Raw genomic sequence first — 17,526 nt, 5'->3', positions numbered from 1 at the left:
AGCACAAATCTCACAATATTTGTTAATTTTGTGGTTAATGCGATTGAGGACGGCGAACAAGTGGACACTCTGTACACTGATTTCGTAAAAGCTTTCGACAGTCTCAATCATAATCTTTTACTTAATAAACTCGAGAAACTCGGAATCCACTCCAACGCTCTAGGTTGGCTTGATTCGTATCTCCAAAACAGGAAATTAATAGTAAAGATTGGCAGAAATCTCTCCAAGCCTATGATCGTTACATCAGGAGTACCACAAGGTAGTCATCTGGGCCCTTTACTTTTTTTTATTTATAAATGACATCTGCCAAAGTTTTAAATTTTGTAGTTGCTTAATGTACGCTGATGATCTAAAACTTTATTACAGAGTTGAACACATTAGCGACTGCATAGAGCTATAGCAAGACATCTTGGAATTGATAAAATGATGTAATAGTAACGGTCTTTTCTTGAACTTCTCCAAGTGTAATATTATCACTTTCACTCGGAAAAACGCATGCATAATGAACAGCTATTACTTTAACGATAGCGACTCATTCAATCGTACAACTACTGTTAAGGATTTAAGAGTATACTTAGACTCGAAGCTTAGATTCGAATTTCATAGGGAGTACATAATCAGTGCTGCCAATTCAAAACTCGGCTTTTTCAAACGTAATTCCAAAGACTTTTTTGATCCGCTAACGCTGAAAAGTCTTTACATTAGCATTGTAAGATCCATTGTGGAATATGCCTGCATCATTTGGGACTCAGACTTTGTCACACATTCCAGCCGGTTATAAAGAGTTCAAAGGAGATTCACTAAATTCGCCCTTCGACGAATGTTGACTTTTGAATCGATGCCATCTTATGAACTAAGATGTAGAATTTTAAATATTCAGTGCCTTAATATTCGAAGGAAAATTTGTGGTATTTTCTTTATCAAAGACATTTACGACAACAAAATCGATTCTCCGGAACTACTTTTTCTTCTCCCCTTCTATGCACCTGAAAGGTGTCTAAAGGACAAATACATTTTCTACGTTCAAACGCGTAGATCGAATTTTGGAAATAATGAACCTATTCACAGAATGATCTCCTTATGTAACTCTGTTTGCAATCAAGCCGATTTTAACTCATGTAATGAACATTTTAAAGCGGATGTTATTGATTACTTTCTTTTCAATTAATATGTTCCAGTATTCCTATTAATATATAAATGTTTGTACATGTGTATTTATTTAAGCCGTAGCGAATTTTTTACAAAAATTTTTGTTATAATGTCATTGTATTTATAAATTGTTACCATATATTTTTCTATTTCGATAATTTTTGTTTAAATTGTTACATATCTGTGAGGACTATGTCCGGTAGATAATAAATAAATAAATAAACATTGAGGGGTAAATTGGAGCTATAGTGCATCGCCGTTACTCGTCTTACACAATGCCTCAAAAAGATATAGTCAAAAGATCGAGCAAAATATATATAAATTGAGGTCGCAATGTTAAATATACATTTATTTCAACACTTCTGTACCGATTATATCGAAATTTTAACAAAATATGGAGATATATGCAGCTGTTATCTATGTATTTTTTTGATACACGAGACCCGGTTTTGTAGATATCGGTAAAAATATAAAACCGAATAACCGCCAACTATTTTTTACTGCAAAGTTTGCAACACATTTATTTTACCACCTTTCTACTGATTCTTTTGAAACTTTAAAAACATATAGATATGTGAACGAAGTATGTTTAGGTAAAAAAGTTTTAATACCCGAGAACCGGTTTTGGAGATATTGATAAAAATATACACCGGGAAACCCTTAAATTTTTTTACTTATTTAAACACTTCTTAACCGATTGTGTTGAAATTTTATCAGGATGTACATATCTATGTGGGGTATATTTAGGTAACATTTTGTTGTTACCCGAAAGCCGGTTTTACTCATCTCACATCTTAAGGCTATTACACGAAAAAAGTAATGTAAGCACAGAACTTCATAAAAACATTAATATTGTACACAGAGCAAAGTTAATTGATTTTTTTTTTTTAATTTTTGTACCAAATTTGTGTTTCTTTGCATTTACTTTAAAGTAAAAACTGGTTTAAAAAAAAATCTACACATTTTGACGATTGCCAATTTTTGTCGAAAATTTCGTATTGTTACGAATTTACTGAAATTGCTCTTATTCCAAATCTTCTGCTAACGTTCGAATCACTAAACTGTTGAATAAATAACTCCAATATTGAATAATGCAGCGGCCACCGTGGTGTGATGGTAGCGTGCTCCGCCTATCACACCGTATGCCCTGGGTTCAACTCCCGGGCAAAGCAACATCAAAATTTTAGAAATAAGATTTTTCAATTAGAAGAAAATTTTTCTAAGCGGGGTCGCCCCTCGGCAGTGTCTGGCAAGCGCTCCGATTGTATTTCTGCCATGAAAAGCTCTCAGTGAAAACTCATCTGCCTTGCAGATGCCGTTCGGAGTCGGCATAAAACATGTAGGTCCCGTCCGGCCAATTTGTAGGGAAAAATCAAGAGGAGCACGACGCAAATTGGAAGAGAAGCTCGGCCTTAGATCTCTTCGGAGGTTATCGCGCCTTACATTTATTTTTTTTTATTTTATTGAATAATGCAAAACTGGTCTTTATTAGACTATTTGACAATAACACTTCGCAACTGATAGCTTGCTTAAAACAAACTGATTGGTCGTGCCTCAATTGTTGCTGCTTTTATATCTGTTTGGTTTCCTCGTTGGCATATTTCTAGGCGGTTCTATTTCTAGAATTTACTAGTTAGTTACCAGCTATAAAATTACAAGCTATAACTACGTTGTATTATTATTATTATTATTATTATTATTAATTGGTCTGGAAGCACTGCGACCTTTGTGCAGATCTATTGTGCAAGACCTTTCAGCCTAATTTTGTATCTGGAGGCTCTTGATGTATCTAAGTACCTCTTCAGGCTTTTTACTCCATATCACATAGGGATTAAGAGTCTCACCACCTAGATGGGATAGTCTCTGCCTAGCTAGAGCGACGCATTCGCAGAGAATGTGAACCGGCGTTTCATCATCCAGCTCACAGAAACGACAAATTTGGGTATCAGATAGATTTAATTTACTTAGGTGATATCGTAGACCGCAGTGTCCCGTGCAGTACCCAGTAAGAGTTCTTAGGTCCTCCCTGCTCAGGTTAATGAGTTTGGCTGATTCTTTCTTTGCCGGAAGTATAAACAGTTTGGCCTGCCTTTGCCCTGGGCAATCAATCCAGTGACGTCTGAATTGTTTACTTTCCCAGTTACTTATAGTTTCCCTGGTGTCTGCTTTCGTGAGTCGACAAAACAGCTCTGGACCATAGAATGCTGATGTAGCACCCTGCTTTGCTAGGTAATCTGCATGTTCATTACCTTCATGTCCCTGATGTCCGGGAACCCTTCCCAACAAAACCTTGTTTTAGGCTCCCAGGCATTTAGGATTTCACTGCATTCATCCACCAGCTTAGATGTAACTATGTAGGATTGCAAAGCATGCAGTGCCGCCTGGCTGCCCGACATAATGTAGATGCTCTTCGATGTTGAGCCTCTCCGCAGACATTCTCTACCACAGACCTCTATTCCATGAATTTCTGCCTGAAATATGGTGGGGTAACATCCCATTGCTATCGATTTTTTGAATTTTGGCCCATATATGCCAGCTCCCGTTCTTCCGTCATCGAATTTCGATCCATCCGTGTACCAGACCTCTGAGTCAGGGTCGTTATAAGGATTCCCTGTTTCCAAGTGGGTCCTGTCTACAATGGACACTTCAAAGTTCGTGAGATTCTCAGCTTAGGAGACATTACGTCACTCAGTTGTAATGAGGGATTTCCTATGAATTTTCTTATTACTTTCATATGCCCTATCATATTTCCTTCCTTCAACTCAGAAACATTTGGAAGTCTTAGTGCACCTAGTGTTGCCTCTTTCTCTATCAGAATAGGGAAGGGAGGTATTCCCACTAAAGCACTAAGTGCGTCAGCAGGGGCGGTTCTCATCGCACCCGTTATGCCAACGCAAACTGATTGATGCAGTTTGCTTAGTTTAGCCGTTGCCTTTCTTTGCGTGGCCTTCTGCCACCAAACTAGAGAAGCATAGGTGACTATTGGCCTTACGACAATATTAAATGTCCAATATACCATTTTTGTACAGGCGAAGAAAGTACAGACGAAGAAAGCTCTTGTTGCCTTGTTTAGGATAGCATCCAAATGAGCATTCCACGTGAGGGTTCTATCCAGTGTGACCCCTAGATATTTAGCCTCCATTGAGCATGTATATGTGAGTGACACTTGCACAAATTATTGCCTACTTTTGAGAGTATCTCAGATATATGCATGTGTTTGTGCGTTGCTCTTCGCTGCTTGTATGGACATATGTATAGACATAATGATTGATTTATTGATGTGCATACAAGCCACTGCTTAGTATTGGCTTAAAGATGATAGTATCCCTTAGTACAACCCATGTACAACCCATGTACAAACATCAATAACTTTCCTTGCGTGAATATTCCAACATGAGGCAATTGATGGTATACTATTGTGGTGTAGAGAAAAAATTAACAAACGGGTATGAAGTGATAAAAGTAAAATTGTAGCTGTGCCCACAAAAAAACATGCTCCTGAAAAAAATTTTCGCAACCAAACGCTTCCACTTTTCTGCATCTACCTTCAAAACTGAAAGGAGCACATCGAATTTGAAGCCCTAGGTATTTTTAGTCCCTGATAGGCTATTATCGTGCATAATCCCAAGTTTAATACTCAGTTGCCTCAAAAAGCTATAGGCAATAAACTGTCAATATTGAAAATGACAAAAAAAAAGTATCGCTACTTTGATTGATGATAGTTTTGTTTGCTCATACTTTTAGGATCTTCGTCTCAAAAATAACATTCAGTTTAAATTCCACAGCGTTTCAGCGACGCCTCAAATTTTATCAAAAAAAATTCAAAAAAGAAAAAAAAATCAAGGGTATCGCTTGAAAAATTGTCAAAATGGGCGTTTTTTACGCTTCGTTCCGTTAAAACTTACTATGAACTTTCTTGATTTTTAAAATCATCAGATCGGATAGGCAAAAGGTCAAACTTAATGTCCTTGTACTTTTTTCTGGCCTTAAGTTTTTTGCTCGTGTGTAAAACCCGAGTATCCAAAAAAGTAAAAGTTTTTGGGATTTGCCCAACTATATAAGCCGCTACCAGACTTTTTTAAACATAAAGATTATAGACAAAATTTTGCAGAAAATTAATTTTTTTGCCGAATTTGTACAAAAAATGAAGTAATCAAAATTTAGTATTTTTGTAGTACAAGTGAATACTGGCAAATAGAGCTGCCGAAAAAGTGAGGTTATGTTGTTGGCTTCACCTTTATTATTGTATTGTTACGAATATTAGCAAAACTGAGGAGTGCTGCCATCTCCAGGCCGATGCTAAGCAGTGACGTGAATTCACATCAATAATTCAATCATTATGTATCTACATAAACGAATCAATAATTGCGTCTACACATATGTACACATTCCGACGAGCAACATTTACATACAAGGCAGCGAGAGATGAGATGTCACACACCGATGAATTTACTTATACGCTTATGTGTGTGCGGGAGACTGTAAACTACAAACACATGCATATACCTTATCTGAGTTGTCACAAGAGAGAGCAATAATTTGTGCACGTAGTTGTGGCTGGCGATTTTGTAGCCGAAACAACTAGTAACTTCTGGAAATCGAAGAGCCTAGAAGTATGCAGCGTAAACTATAAAAGCGATGCAGGCGAGTAAGAAGTAATTCAGTTTGATTTGAGTTGATCAGCAGTTACGACTAAGACGATATCTAGCGAGCAATAGCAGTATTATTTTGATTAGTGGAGTTTCATTTGAGCTATCAGTTTGGTTATTAAGCTATTCGTTGCACAGTTTGAGTGTTATTGTGAAGTACTATAATAAAGGCCATTTTTCCATTGTTCAATATTGGAGTTATTTATTCAACAGTTTAGCGATACGAACCTAGCAAAAGGGCAAATAAGAAGATTTGCAAGTAAATTCGTTACAATTGGTGTCAGAAGAGGAATTGTTCAATAAATTCCGAAGACTTCGAATAAACTTGGACATGGCAAAGTTAAGTGAATTGAAGATCCCGCAACTGAAGAAGGAGTTGGAGAGCCGTGGATTGAATACAAGCGGCGTTAAACTCGAACTTCAGGCACGGCTACGAGAGGCAATGGAAGCAGAAGGAATTGATGTGGAAGAGTATGTCTTTCATCTTGATGGCGAGGAGACAACAAAAATTGAAGAGAAAAACGAAACATCGCAGACGGTTACCAGTACAGACTTGAACATGATATTGGCTGCAATAGCTGCTCAAACATCGACAGTAACAGAAATGGCGTCGCAAGTAACATCACAATTGGAAGAACAGAAAACGTATATGTCATCACAGATGGAATCCCAAGAGACACGAATAACATCGAAGATGGAAGAACAGAAGACGTATATGATATCCCAACTGGAATCGCAGGAAACTCGTATAACATCACAATTGGAAGAGCAGAAGACATATATGGCATCCCAGCTGGAATCACATGAGACACGTATTTCAGAAATGTCGACACAGATTACATCAAAGATGGAAACACAACTGAAAGAACAAGAGGCGCGTATATCATCAAAACTCGAAGCGCGTATGGACGAGAAAATAACGCAGTTTGAAGAAAAATTCGAGGCAGAGGTGGATGCGTTGAGAGGTCGTATACATGAATTGCAACTTAATCGGCCGGCTGCTTCAGCGAGTAATCCAAAGGTAAAGACACCATCCTTTGACGGTTCTGTTCCTTTTCAGGTCTTTAAGCTACAGTTTGAGAAGACCGCAGCAGTGAACCAATGGAATGCTGAAGATAAAGTTGCAGCTCTGTTCGTGGCACTGAAAGGTCCTGCCGCGGAAATCTTACAGACGATTCCAGAGTATGAACGGAACAGTTATGAAACATTGATGGCTGCTGTAGAACGACGTTATGGAAGCGAGCATAGGAAACAAATATTCCAAATTGAGTTGCAAAACCGTCACCAAAGAGCGAATGAGACTTTGCAGGAGTTTGCTTCGGATGTTGAAAGGTTAGCTCATCTCGCAAATGCGGACGCACCCGTGGAATACACTGAAAGGGTAAAGATTCAGAGCTTTATAAATGGCATACGGGACGTCGAAACAAAGCGAGCTACATACGCAAACCCAAAGCCAACATTCGCAGAAACGGTGTCACAAGCTCTGATTCAGGAAACAGCGTCGCTTCTGTGTAAGCCAGTTTTCAAAGCACGCCGTGTGGAAGTAGAAAGGCCAGAGTGGGTAGACGCAATATTGGAGGCACTGAAAGGATCGCAAAAGCGAAGTGAAAAAGTTATCAAATGCTTCAAATGCGAGAAGTCCGGTCACATAGCACGTCATTGCGATCTTGGTCTTAATAGTTCCAACAATGTGGGTGGCCGTAAACGCAAAGCTGGAGGAGATGAGCAAGAGCGAGTAAGAGGTAGAGAGCTAGATCCAGCTATTGAATGCCCTGTGATATCTGTGTCGCAAATTGGAAGGAAATCAAGCAGTCTTACCGTCAGAGGGAATGTGGATGGCAAAGCACGAATACTGACTGTAGATACGGGCGCATCTCATTCCTTGATCCAATCTGACTTGGTCAACAGGAGAGTAAAACCGTTACCTGGAGCAAAGTTGCGTACGGTCACTGGCGAGTATAACCAAGTTCAGGGAGAAGTGATATGTGAAGTATTGATTGGGAAGGTCATGGTCCTACACAAATTTGTTGTGGCGGAGATTGTTGATGAAGTTATATTGGGAGTAGATTTCTTGGTTGACCATGACATCAAGATCGATATGCAGAGAAGGGTGATGCGTTATGAGAACCAAGATGTGCCACTTAACTTTAGTTTGGAAAAAGGGTTCAGCAGTAATCGGGTACTGGTGGAGAATGCTCGACGAAGGCCACGAAATTCAAAGGTAAAAGTTGATGGAACAAATGGGCCAAACAAATCAAAACCGAAGGTACCTGTGAGAGAAACACTGGTATTGAAAAGCCCTAACGGACGCACTAAAATGACTGAAAGAATTTTTCAGAAAGAATGCAAGGATGGTTTCAAGCCAGCGCGCACTTTTGTTGGGAAACGTCGGAACGATACTGAGTATGTGAAGCCAATCCGTCAAGAACAAGCTCTACAAAGTAGTTCTTCATTGGCCAAGCAACAGAGTGCGAGAGAACGATCCAGAATAATGAGTAGTAAGATGGAACACAGGTACGACAGGGAAAATAATTCGGAAGGTTTCCGGAATGGAGATTTGGTACTGTTAAACAACCCTCACCGGCGGAAAGGTGTTCCAGCCCAATTTCGGTGCAGTTGGGAAGGCCCGTACAAAGTTGTGAAGAAGATCGGTGATACCATCTACCGCATACAAACCACTGGGAAACCACGGATTAGAAGGGTGGTACATTTGGAGATGCTAGCGGCGTTTAGATTGGGAGATTTGTCTGATCGGGACGATCAGACTTAGGTGGAGGGCAGTGTTACGAATATTAGCAAAACTGAGGAGTGCTGCCATCTCCAGGCCGATGCTAAGCAGTGACGTGAATTCACATCAATAATTCAATCATTATGTATCTACATAAACGAATCAATAATTGCGTCTACACATATGTACACATTCCGACGAGCAACATTTACATACAAGGCAGCGAGAGATGAGATGTCACACACCGATGAATTTACTTATACGCTTATGTGTGTGCGGGAGACTGTAAACTACAAACACATGCATATACCTTATCTGAGTTGTCACAAGAGAGAGCAATAATTTGTGCACGTAGTTGTGGCTGGCGATTTTGTAGCCGAAACAACTAGTAACTTCTGGAAATCGAAGAGCCTAGAAGTATGCAGCGTAAACTATAAAAGCGATGCAGGCGAGTAAGAAGTAATTCAGTTTGATTTGAGTTGATCAGCAGTTACGACTAAGACGATATCTAGCGAGCAATAGCAGTATTATTTTGATTAGTGGAGTTTCATTTGAGCTATCAGTTTGGTTATTAAGCTATTCGTTGCACAGTTTGAGTGTTATTGTGAAGTACTATAATAAAGGCCATTTTTCCATTGTTCAATATTGGAGTTATTTATTCAACAGTTTAGCGATACGAACCTAGCAAAAGGGCAAATAAGAAGATTTGCAAGTAAATTCGTTACAGTATTATGATACATCCTCAAGGCGAGTCTATATAAGGTGATACCAATGCGAATTTGGCGCACCTCGTTGAACACAAGAATATCAAGACACAGGAAAATTTGAGTTGAGTTCGTTTAAGATTCGGTTTTCAGTTTGCCCTTTCGGCGCTTAAGCGGAGGTGAGCAAACAAATTTTATGTTATCGAACAATGTGGCAAAGTTAAACTTTAGTAAACTTTAACTGGAGTTTAAACACACACTGGAAAACATCCTACAGCCGCATTCTTAGCGTTGCCATCGCTAAATGTACTTTTTGCGAATTTTGCTATTCCAGTGAAGAAAATCTGGATAAATGAGCAAATAAATTAAATAAAGTTACCGGATGTTTCTGGCGTTGCATTCTGCAGAAATAAAGTTGATCACAACAGCCTTATATTTGTTATCGGAGTATTATATAACTAAATTTTAGTTAAAAAGTATTAATATTGCTACATATTCGTGTACATTAACATGGCAAGGCGAATCCATACAAGGTGATAGCAAAGCTTTCGCAGAGGACGTGGCTACCGTAATTACAGCACGGAACTGTGTAAATAGATGGATGGAGTGTAAACAGATGGATGAGTGACTATGGACTTCAGCTTACGACAGCGAAAAATGAGATCGTGATCCTCACGGAGATACGAATTCCCATCATAATCAATATGATGGTTGGCATGGTGGAATCACCAGGTGAAGTAAATATAAAAGAAAGAAAATGTATGCTATCTGTAGCGGCAGGGATGTATTTTCGACGGTCAGAGAAGGGTAAAATATTTACCCGCTTTGAAAACATAGGAGTAGAAATATAAATACCTTGATGCAAAAGCCATTACAGAAACTGCTTTTTTTAGCATATCAATGCCACCTAACGAAAATGCAAAATGGAACACAAAGGACCAGTGCGAGATTACATTACCTTTAGGATTGAAAAAAAATTAAAAATTCAATTTGGCCACATAAACTGTGAGCAGTAAAATTCAATGGATGCGGCAAAAGTAAACTTAAACTGCAGTTGAAACTTCTATTGAAAAACCGGACATAAAATAAAGATGTGTTATTCGTATTAAGTACGTATATAGGACAGTTGTTTAGTTGAACTATTCTGATTTTTGCAGAGCTGAATAGATTTGGGATTCGATGTCATCTTCTCTGTTGATTTGCCGTTGAGAGTCGGATGTAAAACATATCCCTTCTAATATATAAAAACAAACTTAATCAGAAGATCGCCCAAAAATTCTTGACAATTGCATTTGTGATGTATTACTTATGTTACCAAGTTATTTTTTACCAAAATACGCCGGGATAAACTAGCCCAGCGGCAGTCGGTCTAGAATCAATAACTGTAACAATCTTCTCATCTTAATTGTCTGATTTTTATGGCAAAACAACAACAGTGAGTTACAATTTTTTGTATATTTAGAATACCATTGTTTTAGCGAAGTATTTTCATAAATAAGGTATAATACGACAATTTTGGTGTTCTTGTAGGAATGAGAAAAACATTCTTCGAAATACTTCAGGAGCACTGTACAGGGGAAGATCCTTGGTTGAATATGATGTGAATGCAAATAGTTTGTTTTAACTGTTTCATTATTTTTCAGAACAAATCTTAATATATAAAAAATTTGTTTTGCACCCCGTGTGTAGTTTGATCTAACTTGAAATATAGGATAGGTGACTAGGTGACTAGGGTCTCGAGATATAGGCCAAAACGTGGACTCGGGTACCCCTAGAGTGTGTTTATAGAATATGGATAGCAAATGAAAGCCGTTGATGAGTGCTTTAGTAGAGGGTAATTTTCCTACCCCTGGGTGACTAGGGTCTCGAGATATAAGCCAAAACGTGGACCCGTGTACCCCTAGAGTGTGTTTATAGAATATGGATATCAAATGAAAGCTGTTGATGAGTGCTTTAGTAGAGAATAATTTTCATACCCGTGCACTATGGTTCAAAATCGAAATATTGAGGAATTAAAGCCAATTATCGACTTTTGATTTTCCCAAAAAAAATAATTACCTTTTATTACACATTACTGTAGTAAATAAAAAATTAAAAAAATAATGTCAGCTGGCTACCACTTGTTTGTCAGAAAGCTTTCAAAGTCTTGGTTTTGATTTTTGTATTCGTAAAAAAGAATTTACTCAAATTATATAAAAATCTCAAGTAGTCATAAAAAGCTAACGAATTTGAATAAAGTGTGTTTATAAAATGGAAAATATTAATAAAGGTATGTAAAATCAGAAACAACAAACTTTTTTCTGAAACAATAATAATCTTTAATATATTTTTGAGTTTAAATAAGCAGTGTTGTGTTTTAATTTTTGTGAGTTTTTTCTGTGTTAAATAGAATATAACTAAGTTGGATCAAATAGGATCAATATAAATTATATAGGTAATTTCAGCTAATAGTGTCCTCTTTAATGCAAATGTTATTTTATCTGCAAGAGTTTGCAAGCGAGGCTACAATTTTTCAGAGCAAGGTGTAGTCAAAAATGGCGAAATTTTCAAAGTTTGGATTGATAATAAAAAAGATTTTGTTGCGGTGTTCGATTGCGTTGTTGGAAGATTGAAAAACAGCTATGGGGAGGAAGAAATTGAATCAATAAAAAACAAGGTTAAAATTTTTTGTAGAAACGCCAGTAGAAGGTGGCAGAAATACAGTCGAAGTGGTTAGAGTGCGAGGCAGAACTTCTCAAAACCGTTACTGCAAAGCCTCGAGGCCGACCAAAACTCCAATATGATATGCTTTGCGAAAGGCAGAAAAGAAAAATAGCGTCTACAGTGTCATTAGAACAAGAACACAAATCAAATTTATTGCTTCATGCTGCTTCGATTTCGGCGAAACAGTCAAAAGAAAAATATCTTCATTATGTTCTCAATGCAGTGAACAAATCTCCTTGTAGGCCAAGTAAGATAAAAAATTAATTGATTCGAAGGTTGTGCATCCAATATCTTTGTCTCCTGGGGATGCTATGGCTTTTCTATTGGAGAATAATTTCACAAAACAACAATATAACAACATTCGGCAACTTAGCAAGTCTCGTAATTGCGATATTTATCCCCACTATAATAAGTTGTTGGAATATAAGTCACAATGCCGACCGAATGGAATACAAATAACAGAAACTGCAGCAGTTGTTCCATTACAAAATTTACTCAACCATACCGTCAAACGAATTTTGTTACTCCAAGAAGACGTTCTGCTCCAGTTTTAACTTTAATTTTAAGCTTTGGGTTTGCTGGCTCTAGTGGACATAGCCAATTTAAGCAAAATTTTTTTGAAAATACTCACGAGTGATTTGACCAATCGTTATTTCTGACGTCAATATTTCCCTTAAAATGAGTCAAATGATACAAGATTTGATATAAACTATAGTCTTAACATGACTCTTATCGATGGAAAAGTTTTAAACGTTTTAACTGATACGAAATCTACCCAAGTTTGTGCAATATGCGGTGCTGGACCAAAAATGTTTATGTCAGTTAAGGACTTGAAATCTCCATGTTTTGAACCTAGATCGGATAGTTTGCAGTACGGTATAAGTCCATTGCATGCATGGATTCGTTGCTTTGAATTTATCCTTCATCTTTCTTACATACTTGATCCGAAAATATGGCAAGTAAGAAGCAAAGAACATAAAGAGCAAATAGAAAAAAAGAAGCGGGAAATTCAAAAACATTTCTGGGACGAAACGGGTCTACATGTCGACAAACCCAAGACAAACGGAAGTGGTAATACCAACGACGGTAACACAGCGAGAAGGGCATTCTCAAACGCAGAATTGTTTGCTTCACTTACTAAAATAGATTTAAGTTTTTTAAAACGCTTACACATAATACTCGTAGCAATATCGTGTGAGTACGAAGTAAATACCCAGTTATTTCAGAGCTACTGTGAGGAAACAGCAAAATTGTATTTTCAGCTTTACGATTGGAATCCGATGACACCAACTCTTCATAAACTGTTAGTGCACTCTTCGCAAATATTGAAGTATGCGATACTGCCACTCAGTGTTTTAGGCGAAAACGCGTCGGAAGCGCGTAACAAAATTTATAAAAGTGATCGTATCGGAAATGCCAGGAAAGATTCACGAAAGCACAATATGTAGGATGTTTTCGGCAGAGCTATGGACTCTTCTGATCCACTATTATCTTCGTTACGGAAAAACAATAAAGCCAAACAAAAATTGTCTCTGCCACCTGCAGTAGTCTCCCTTTTAAGAATGCCTGACATCTGTAATGAATGAGAATTACCTTCCACCTCAAAAGCGGCACTAAGCGAGACTCACTACGAATCTGAGGAGGACCTTTATGAATCTCTTTATTCACTCGAACTTGAAACTGACCATTCTTTTGATAATTGTAACGGTAAGATTTTAAAAACACATTTCAAATAAAGAAACTTTAAAGTAATATAATTTCAGATATAGATGTTCCTGATGCAGAGTCGCACTTCTTTTAGGTTTTGATTTTGTGTTTTTTCGAGTTCAATAAATATTGTTTATATCGAAATATATAAAAAACTATCCTGTTTGAAATTAAATTTAAATTTATAGTTTCCACTTTGTATGGCAGCAGTAGTGAAAAATGGGCGTGGCCCGCCCATTTTTGCCACAAGACGTTATTTTCATCTATAAATACCCCATGCAAAATTTTAGACCGATAGCTTAACCCCAACTATTTTATTCCTCAAAAATTCAATTTTGAACCCATGTGCCGTGGGTGACTCGGGTTCGAGATATAGGCCAAAACGTGGGCCCGGGTACCCCTAGAATGTGTGTATAGAATATGGATATCAAATGAAAGCTGTTGATGAGTGCTTTAGTAGAGGGTAATTTTCATACCCCTGGGTGACTAGGGTCTCGAGCTATAGGCCAAAAAGTGGATCCGGGTACCCCTACTATGTGTTTATAGAATATTGATATCAAATGAAAGCTGTTGATGAGTGCTTTATTAGAGAGTAATTTTCATACTCCTGGATTACTAGGGTCTCGAGATATAGGCCAAAACGTGGACCCGGGTACCCCTAGAATGTGTTTATAGAATATGGATATCAAATGAAAGCTGTGGATAAGTGCTTTAGCAGAGGGTAATTTTCATACCCCTGAGTGACTAGGGTCTCGAGATATAGGCCAAAACGTGGGCCAGTGAATGCCTAGACAGTGTTTATACAATATGGATATCAAATGAAAGCTGTTGATGAGTGCTTTAGTACAGAGTAATATATTATCCAGAGACGGACTGGGACTGGGATTAGGACTAGGACTGGGACTGAGACTTGGAATGGGACTGGGACTGGGACTGGAATAAAATATATACCACCTTCTGGGACAGGCAATAAGGGATGCAGAAGAATGAGAAGAAATTGGGAGAAGAGGAAAGAGAAAAGAGAGAAGAGAAGGAGATTGAGAAAGAGATAGAATGAGACGAAGATGGAGATAGATGAAGCGAAAAAGACGGGGGGAGAATTGAATAAAAGGATTAGGAAAAAGTGAAGAGGGGGGAGGGCAGAGTCAGACGGAAAAATCTTATTAAAATGTATGCAGATTGGGCAAATTTAGGGCAGGACAACGTATGCCGGGTCTTCTAGTTAAACATATATAACGGAAACATCTCAAAATAGGGACGAATTAGTTTTGCACGTCCTTACTTATGCAAGCCAATACCAAAGGTACCCAAATGATGAATCTCTGTGATTGAATCCAGTAAAGGTCCATCGATATTCACCTAATAGTTTATCTGAAAAAAGTACTTAAAGTGCCATATTTTACTACTGAAAACTACAAAAAGCAACACTTTTTCGGGGACAACATTGGTGAAAATTTTTCAGATAGCCGAATGACGGAACAAAGAAGAATTTAGAGCAAGACAATTGACGGATTACTTCACCTGGTTATTCCACCATGGAGGGTTGGGGCACAACAAATGCAAACACGCAGCTCTACGAAATACCTTGGGTTGAGACTAGATAGCAAACTAACCTTCAGCTTACCGCACGGTATCCGCAGATCCAGACTTGCTATTGCGGGAACCATACCGATACATATTCTCGCTGAGGAGAGGAAATCAATTTATCACCTCCGAAGAGAAGTACGCAGAGATGTTGCTGCGGTGCAGGCGCGAAAATATTCTATCCGACGCTGGCAACAGCAATGGAGCTGCCTTGCTGCAGGTAAGTGGACCAAGGAACTGATTCCCTAGCTGGAGCCATGAATAGAACATGGAGAGGTCGACTTCTACCACGGCTACTTCCGGGAATATCTATACAGGATGGGCAAGATTGAAAATCAGAATTGCTTATATTATTGGGCTCATAGTCGACGCACGCCACAACTTTTTCGAATGCGATCTCTTCGCACAGCAACGGAGACGTGTGGTGACCTATCACCGGGCAGTGTCATCCATAAAATGACCTGCGGAAGTGACATACTAAACGGCAAGGATGCTTAGCCCAATTACGTGAGAGTAACCAAAGAGCCAACGTAGCGCGCTTCCGTGCCCGAAGTTATGCTAAACTCCGTCCCAGGTGCGGAAAATGCACAGGCCGTGGTAGGTTAGGTTTTAGTGGGCAGCCCATCAGGAGAAGAAGGGAATCCTACACTCAGAAAAGCTTGCTGCTACAGAGTGTAGCACCGAGGCTTAACAACCCGGTTAGTGCATCAAGCATTTCCTCCCTCCACGTAACACAAAAAACAAGGTGTTGTTTCAATTGCAGGTTCACTTAATCGATGTGGAGAATGCTAAAATTATAAATATTGAGCGAAAAGGGTAAATGATGTATTGATGCAAAAACCTCTCTTACCAACTCTAAAGTAGTTTTATATTGAAACTTTGTTACTAAAATTCAAAAGCAAAATATTTTGTTATTCAGGGGGTTAACCAAAAAAATCATCTTTTCATTCGCAGGCAACAATATTGTGGGTTATCATTGTGGAGGTAGTCTTATAAATGAACGTTACGTTTTGACAGCTGCGCATTGTGTTAGCAAACGTGTGCTCCCTGAGAATTGGGCTCTGATTGGTGTTCGCTTAGGTGAATGGAATCAAGAGACGGAAATCGATTGTCAAATTGACAGCAGAGGTAATTCCCTTTGTGCTGGCCCCCACGTCGATGTTGACGTTGAGGAACAAATATGTCACCCGATATACAACGTAAGGACTCAGTCAAATGATATCGCACTGCTGCGACTTAAGGAAAAAATTGTTTTTAACGATTTTATTCAGCCGATTTGCTTGCCATTCGTCACTTATTTTCAATTAGATAACTTCGAAAATGCAACTATGGATATTGCTGGTTGGGGAGCTACTGAAGCAAGCACTAGTAGTAAAACTAAACTTAAAGCCTTGGTAAGAGTCCAAAACTTTGATCAATGCCAATCCAAATACCGGAGTTATGCACGAGTTACTTTGAGTGATAATCAAATATGCGCTGGAGGAGAAAAAAGTATCGATACTTGTCGTGGTGACTCCGGAGGACCACTAATGTTTCCACAAAAATATAATGGTTTGGATTCGTATTTTCTGGTTGGTGTGGTTTCCTTCGGTCCATCACCATGCGGCCAGGTGGGCTTTCCTGGTGTCTACACTCGTGTCGCTTCATTCTTGGAATGGATACAAAACACAACCAGATAAGAAAGTTGAAAAATCGATATCTAAATATGCATCTACAACAGAATAAAAATAAGTTAAAACATTTAGCGCCGGCTGGGATAATGTGTCCCACCTACATTCAAAATATTTTTTTATTTATGAAAATTCCAATCTGAGTAGGCCAGTAAAAATCCTTTGTCTAATTAATCCCCCAAACTATATTTGCTCTGTTTTGCCTAAGTATATCTATAAAAATAAATAATAATGTCCAGATATTTATTTATTGTTAAAAATGTTAAAAAATTAATACACGGAGCGATATACCTTCGAAGAGAATTTAGGCCGAGCATCTCTTCCAATTTGCTTCGTGCTCTTTTTAAAATTGTCTATGCGTCTTGACACACTTCTGGACCGGTAGCCAAATTTCACTTGACTTTGGGTAAACATTTATTTATATAACACATTACGTTATTTAATTTTATTTTATTTAGTTTAATTAGAAGAATCGAAATCCAACCGAATTCGAAAATCGAACTGAGTATTCTAAATTCCAATTGACTCTTAAGGCTTGGTTTCCTCGGAACGCGGTGGTCATAATACAGCGGACGACCGCTAAAGAACGGTCACTATACTCACCGTCATTAGCGGAACGGGGTTTTGTAAAG

General features: G+C 38.3%; 1 protein-coding gene across 1 annotated transcript in view; it reads left to right on the top strand.

Moving 5' to 3' along the window:
• LOC137240038 (serine protease easter-like) overlaps positions 1-17,134 on the top strand; it is a 164,194-nt gene extending 147,060 nt beyond the window's left edge. The window contains exon 6 of the mRNA XM_067765935.1: positions 16,179-17,134. Coding sequence (XP_067622036.1) covers positions 16,179-16,903 — 725 coding nt within the window. The 3' untranslated portion in view covers positions 16,904-17,134. The remainder of the gene's footprint in view (positions 1-16,178) is intronic.
• Positions 17,135-17,526: the final 392 nt, after the last annotated feature.

Source organism: Eurosta solidaginis, chromosome 2 (genome assembly GCF_040869045.1).
Source record: "Eurosta solidaginis isolate ZX-2024a chromosome 2, ASM4086904v1, whole genome shotgun sequence".
Lineage (NCBI taxonomy): Eukaryota > Metazoa > Arthropoda > Insecta > Diptera > Tephritidae > Eurosta > Eurosta solidaginis.
The sequence above is the reverse complement of the archived record's forward strand: the minus strand, read 5'-3'. Positions and strand labels throughout refer to the sequence as shown.